Raw genomic sequence first — 7,106 nt, forward strand, 5'->3', positions numbered from 1 at the left:
CAGCACTGTTCAAGTATCATAGGTCATATACTTTTGATATTTGCCAAATACATCCTAATTTTGTTCCTGTAAAGCTGTAAACCCGGCTGCGAAATTAGTTATTAATATCTACTGAATAAATTGGATATGGGAAAATAACATCAATATTATGTATCTATGGTAACATTTACCCATCCTAAATGTACAAATTTCACAACTTTTTACATTTAAATTCCTACAAGTTACAGGCAGGTGAGCAATTCAAGCCATGAGCATTGCTTTTCTCTAAAGTCGGGATCAGTATTCAAATAACACTCACACTATGGGTCACTTGGCACACCTCGGCCGTATCTCATTTGATGTAAGTTATGGAATCGGCCGAGGTTTTCCGAATGACTATGGGTTTGTATGTTTGCTAAATTTTCCAAGTCAATCCAACTATACAGCTTAGTAAGTAAAGAAACGTTTAAGAAAAAAACATTTTATACTTATTTGTAGAAAGATTTTTTATATAATTTCCAGTAGACCTTTTGAGCCAGCTGGCTAACATGGGAAAGCATGATAGTCTGTATATTAAGAATATCATTGCCACAAATTTAAAATGAATCAAAATGCAACATTTTTTGACTGCCGGTGTAGTCTTTAATACTGTTACATAAATATGTCAAATGTTGCATTTTTATTGAAATATTGGTCAATGTACAATGTAATGAAATGAAGTAGGAATTCATTGAACAGCTGTTTACGTGTTAAGTAATAATCCTCCTCTTTTCATTAATTGTTTCAGGTGGCCCACTTCAGTTCAGAAAGGAGAGCTAAGAACACACCACTTAAGTGTAACAGTCCATACATTGACGCAGTGAAATTTTCTTCTGGAAGCTGGCAAATTAAGTTTCAGTTCCAACTGTCTAACAAGGAAGATGTTAAATTATTTAATTGATCCTCAGCATGGTGACCTACAAAAAAACATTAGTCAGTTGAATTCTAAAACTGCTGAGAATGAGCTCTAGGGAGTTTCCACTGAACATGGCTGAAGACAGAAGTGCTGATAAAGGAGACATGGACCAAGGGAAGCAAAGGTCTGCTAGTTCAAATGCTAACAAAAATGATATCAGCTGTTATTCCAATGTTATAAATAATTTACTCAATATAACAACTAAGAGTCAACAAGAAACGAAGAAGAGATATAAGCTTGTAGTGCTACGTCCAAAACACCCTGGTGACAAGCTTATGATGCCACGTCCAAAACACCCTGGTGACCCCCAGCAATCAGGGTCAAACGTTGCTTCAGATCATAACAGATTCTCGCAGCAAGTAGAAACTGCCACTCCTTCAAATATTGGACCATTGGATACATGTCATTCGTACATCTCACAGAAAATAAAAACTGAGGACGATTCTGATTGGATAGGACTCAATGAGTCTCCCTCTTTATGTACATCAACTGCTACTGATAAAACATCAATTCCTCATATGACAAGAACAAATGATGTTGCAAATGAATCCGTCATCTCACAAAATATAAGAACAGAAGACATTATAACTTATTCTGATTGGTCAGGACACAATCAATCTAGGGCATCTCCTGCTTTATTCACACCGATAGTTTCTACTGTGATAAAAACTGAAAAGAATGTTGCAGCAACTGAACCAGATTGTTCTGGACAGGTAGAATCTTGGATGACACCTACCTCTTCTACATCAATGGTTTCCAAAGGAATCTTGGTTTGTAAGGAGATAAAAAATGAGGATGTTATATCTGATGCAAGATTGACTGGTTGGAATGAGTCTGAAGTCCATATGTCACACTTGGCAAATTCACAAATGTTGTCAGGAAGCAAGTGGAGTTCTACAATGATAAATACAGAAAATGATTTTCACATATCTGGTACAAGTTGGACGGACCAACATCACATATCTTATTTTTCTCTTGAACCTTCACTTGCTCATGTTGACGTCAAAAATGAGGAAAATGTAACAATAAGTAATTCCTCTTCATCAAATTCACAGAATGATTCTTTATCCAGAAAGAAGAGATACACCTCAACACAGCTCTCCAAGGACTCACCAAGTACAACAATACACATTGTTTCTCACTGCCCAGTCTCCCTTTCTCCAGTTGAAAGTTTGAGTGATGTTGATGAGGAGAAAGAAATAGAATCACTAAACACTGCAGAATCACCACTTCTTGGACAGGACGATGGAAATGAACTAACTGAAAAGAAGCCTGATGTTGAAAAAGGAGTCGATTTTTCGGGAGTTGATGATAGAACCAGCTCACGGAAGAAACATCCTCTGGGAGTCGTTAATAGGACCAACTCAAGGAAGAGACATATTGCCCCACAACAATCAGCTCCCAAGGAAACCCAGTCCTCAGTTGATGTGTCCAAGGTAATAGGTTACTGTAGATTCCTAATTATACACAAGGAATTAATACAGACCCTGAAACGTACTACTACACCACACGCTCGCTGCACGCTCGCTACACGCTCGCTAAACGGTTCACACGAAACGCTGAACGGTTAACACGAAACGCTGCACGCTTTGCCCGAAACGCTAAACGATTTACACGAAACGCTGAACTGTTTACACGAAACGATTCTTGCACGAAACGATTTGCTCGCTTTTCACACGCTTTGGACACGCTTTTATACTGACCCGAATCGGGTCCTCTCGGATTTTTACCCTGACTCTGTTAGTAAGAATTAATTTTAAGAAAACACGAAATAATAGAAATACTGATATTAGAAACATATATGTACATAAGTATTGAATTGAATAATTAAATTAATTTGGTACTTATATTTAAAGCAAAAAAATATTTATTCACAGAATAAGCCAAAAATATTACTTCTTTAAATATATTTATTGCTCAAAAGAAATATCCATGATTCTTATTAGTGCCGTATATAATAAAAATTCCAGAGAAAAAAGTTACCGTAACACAATATTCAATACCAAAAATAAAATCCGTATGATTACAAACTGAAATCGGTTTTTCAGTATTCGGCGGGATTTGTTTTTTCTTCTCACATTAATATTTTTATTGGTTTCGGAGAATACGATGTAAAAAATACTAACTGTAAATAAACCTGTAGTTATTTACATTGATAATTTTGAAAGTTATGTAAAATTAAATTAGTCACATAAGTTAGAAAAATGCTATAAAACAACAGATTAATTTTTTTTATGTCGAATCATTCGCGTAAATAAATGTTCCGTACATAAAATCACAGAAAAAATTCAATGGATTAAACAATAAAGAAAGTTGTCATTACTATTTCGGATTTCAAAAAGAACAAAAAATAAAAAATGATTTAGATTTTTGTCTCAATATTCGTATATATAACCGGCGCCCCGCATAACGGCGTACAATATATCTATCATAATCTATTTGAATTATGTACATGTTCCATGCATATAGACTCCCATAATAACTAATTGCATGTGTACATTTTAGGAAAATTTCAGTGTGTTAAGTACTTGTTGTTTTCCGTTATCAGTGTTTAATAATTAAAATGATAACTTGTAGCAATATTTTTAATCGGGATTCAGAAGAATTTACTTCCCGCATTTTATAGAAATGAACAGTATATTTTCTTTCTATGTTTACATTTAATTTTGTTCAAATTAATGTTAAATAATCTATCATTGAAATTGTGTGCATCATCAAATACTGATTCCGACTACCTTGAAGTCATTAAATTTCTATTGGCTATTGACAAAAAAATAGACTCGTGACCATCCAATGAAAACGAATACACAGAGTTTGATTGACAGGTTCAGCCAGGTGCAGGTCTTACCCGATGTCCGAGGTTATGTGTACTGGTTGTACACAGCCGAATAGTCTCAGTAACTAGTCTTCTTTCAATACGTGTACTTTTCTTTTGTTTGTTAAAAATTAATTCAATTTTGTAAAAAGATACATATGTAAGTATATCATTTCTTATAAATTTTTTTCACGAGAATATCTCAAATGAGTTTTGCCAATCACAAAAAGTTTAATGTAATGTTTAACACGAGCGCTATTTTGAAACAATTAAATTGTCAGAGAGTTCCGAATGAAATCTGATGAACGTTTCACACGGTTCTCGCACGCTTTGCCCGAAACGATTTACACGCTTTGCCCGAAACGCTGCACGCTTTGCACGAAACGCTAAACGGTTTACACGAAACGCTCCACGATTCACACGAAACGCTAAACGGTTTACACGAAACGCTAAACGGTTTACACGAAACGTTTCTCGCACGAAAGTCGCACGCTCTTTTGGTGTAGTAGTACGTTTTAGGGTCTGTATTAGGGTAAAATCATGTGAATACATCTTGGGAATTTTAAAATCTCGCTTTTAATTTTTGGGACAAATTTAAACTAAATGAAACCGTGACAATAATTTGGAGTTTCGTGATTTTATTTCTTACAATTTCAATTCATGCAAAAAGGATTACCGTAATCGCAAAATTAAGTACTCGCACAAAATTAGAAATACATTCCCTGAACATTCTACTTTCCCATTTCCCAGTGCGTTCACCCTGCGCCCACAGTACGTTGACCATGTGTTCCCCACTTCGCTCCACTTCATTCACATTAGCTGTTCACAATGCGTGCACTGTGAATTCACAAAGCGTGCACCTTGCACTCACCTTTCGTACAGCGTTCACTTATCATTCAGTCAGATAATATTACATTTAGGCTAATAACAATACATACATGTAGTTTATTAAGAATTTTGGTCCCGATTACTGACATAACACAATGTAAGGATAACTCCCAAGGCACTCCGAACAAATCATTCATATAGCGGTCACAGGTTTCTCCACGGTACCATTCAAGTGGGAAACATTTTGGGGTCTTTATGCAGTAAATAAATTGTCTCCCTATACATGCATTCATATACTTGTATCAAATGAGACATATAAGCATGATATGGGACAAGATCAAGCTATATGGATCAATTAAGTAACTCTGCCAGTGTTCAGTGTAGTATTCCTTCCTCTATATGAAATCAGTAAATTTTTATTTTCACTTTATACATGTTATATTTTCAGGATGAGAATGAAGAAGACTGTGTTAACACATTTTTAGAGATGTCTGGAAAATTTTTTAAATGCGGATTCTGTGATGAGGCATTTGCAAAACCAAAAGAACTCAGCTGGCACCTTAAGGTGCACAGTAGTTTACACTGCACTCACTGCAAAATCCAATGTTCCACCAGAAAGCAACTGGAAAAACACCAGAAACTTTGTCAGGAGTTTGTAGGGTCTTTGTTTACAGAAGCATGTCCAATCTGTTTAAAGCAAACTCCATGCAAAGACTTGGGGCTACACTGCAAATCTCATGGCGTGCAGCTAAAAGAAATAATGTTCAATTGTGACAAATGTTCTACCTTGTTTAGTTCTTCACAGCGGCATAATGTTTGTGTTCACTTGGAAAACAACAAAGAGGCTCTTCAAAGGAGTTTGAAGTACCACTGTTCAGTGTGCAGAGAGGATTATGAAGAGATTTCTGTATTTAAAGACCACATGCAGACTCACAATATACCTGAAAGAGCCAGTGCTATTGCTGTGTATACATGCCCAATGTGTAACGAGCTCTTTTCCAACCAGTCTCTATTGGAAAGGCATCTTGAGAATAGGTGTTCTCAAAGGGGAATTGAATACTTATGGCAAGACAAGGTAGTGAAGTGCAGATTTTGTGGGCAGTTCTATCAAAGAAATCGTAAACGTCAATCTACCAATGATACAAACAACGGATGCATTAAATGCAGGAAGTTCTTAAAGTTAAAAATAAGTTTGAGGAAGCAAATGTCAACTCAGAAAATTCATCGTTGCTCGGTCTGCTCAAGGTGTTTCTCTAGAATTTTCCTTTGGAAATCTCACATGAGGAATAACCATATACAGGAAGTCGAACAGAAGGGTTTCGAGTGTTTCATATGTGGGAAATTTTTCATGAACCTCTGCAATATTCGGCTTCACATGAACTCTCATGTTCCAGTCCGTAGTCTGTCTTGTCTTCTATGTAATAAAAAATTCAGCGACAGTCTCCATTTAAAGCTGCATATGAAAATCCATTCTAGTGAAATGTTATACTGCAAGATTTGTTACAAGAGATTTTATAATGCCAATCACTTCTTTCGACACAGGGCCATGAACCCAATAGAGTGCAACTGTGAGAGATATGCCAGCAACACAAAGCACAGTGCATCTTGTATGAAGGTCAGAGTCTTCTTCAAAGCAGGCAGCATCTACATACTGGATGGTTGCAAAGAAAGTCCGCTACATGTGTGCAAGATTTGTTGGGCCCAATTTGAAAGTGTAATGCATTTGCAACACCACCTAAAAACAAGGCATGAGATTATCAAAACCATTCATGCAATAAGTAAAACATGTAGTGCTCAGTTCAATCCAAAATTGATTTTTGAAAATATAAATTCCAACCCACTTTGAAGTTTTTCCAAGAAACCTAGTCTAGACTCCATCTTTTTGTCAGAAAGTCATCTGTAATATACTATTTTTGGGATTCAAACTTTTTGCAATGTTTTGATTATTATTTGTGTTTAATGTCATCTTTGATAAATTTAATGAACTCCTTCCATAATTTTTTTTATGTGAATATACGAGTAGAGGTCAAGAGCTGAAAATAATATGATTTGAAATATAAAGTATGAACAATTAATCTTCAATGTTTTGTCATTCTTGTATAAAATTAAGTTATTCTTACTAATGGTTCAATGTATATTGCTAGAACTAATCACGAATAACATGTGATAGCTCTGTGGGCAAAGTTGGGGTTAAGTTCACAAGAGTTGGACCTTTCTATAAATTGTGGGGAGTGATAAGCCAATATGCCTATTATTTTTCAAATACTTTCAGTGAAAGCAGCAAAATCTAATAAGAAAGTTTTGCAAGATGTTTTCTTGGCGTGAATAAGATATAAAAAACAGAATTTGAAAATGCTACTGTTGATTTATTTTTTTTCTGGGCATAAATTTACGTATATTAGGTGAAAATCACAGTTTCAAGGATACATAGTTGTGGACGGTGATCATACCAATACTTTATATGCATGTATATATAATTAGAAATTGCACTTCAATTAATATTTTTAAAATTTCATGGACCAACTAACA

General features: G+C 35.3%; 1 protein-coding gene across 2 annotated transcripts; it reads left to right on the forward strand.

The window, feature by feature from the left end:
* The first annotated feature begins 309 nt into the window (after positions 1–309).
* LOC117690621 (zinc finger protein 28 homolog) lies at positions 310–6,652 on the forward strand. Of its 2 annotated transcripts, none has more exons than XM_066071148.1 (3): positions 310–429; positions 767–2,370; positions 5,026–6,652. In XM_066071148.1, the coding sequence occupies exons 2-3, from the start codon at positions 979–981 to the stop codon at positions 6,421–6,423; spliced, it is 2,790 nt and encodes a 929-aa protein (XP_065927220.1). In that variant the 5' UTR covers positions 310–429; positions 767–978; the 3' UTR covers positions 6,424–6,652. The 2 variants fall into 2 exon arrangements, with proteins under 2 accessions (XP_065927220.1, XP_065927221.1); XM_066071149.1 differs by having other exon boundaries at positions 329–381.
* The last annotated feature ends 454 nt before the right edge of the window (positions 6,653–7,106 follow it).

The sequence above is a fragment of the Magallana gigas genome, chromosome 9, assembly GCF_963853765.1.
Source record: "Magallana gigas chromosome 9, xbMagGiga1.1, whole genome shotgun sequence".
Classification (NCBI taxonomy): domain Eukaryota; kingdom Metazoa; phylum Mollusca; class Bivalvia; order Ostreida; family Ostreidae; genus Magallana; species Magallana gigas.

Bases quoted from the DNA above. Each gene is read 5' to 3' on its own strand.
- LOC117690621 (XM_066071148.1), top strand. From the start codon at position 979: ATGAGCTCTAGGGAGTTTCCACTGAACATGGCTGAAGACAGAAGTGCT. The intron at 2,371-5,025 runs GTAATAGGTTAC...TTATATTTTCAG, and splicing joins CCTCAGTTGATGTGTCCAAG to GATGAGAATGAAGAAGACTG.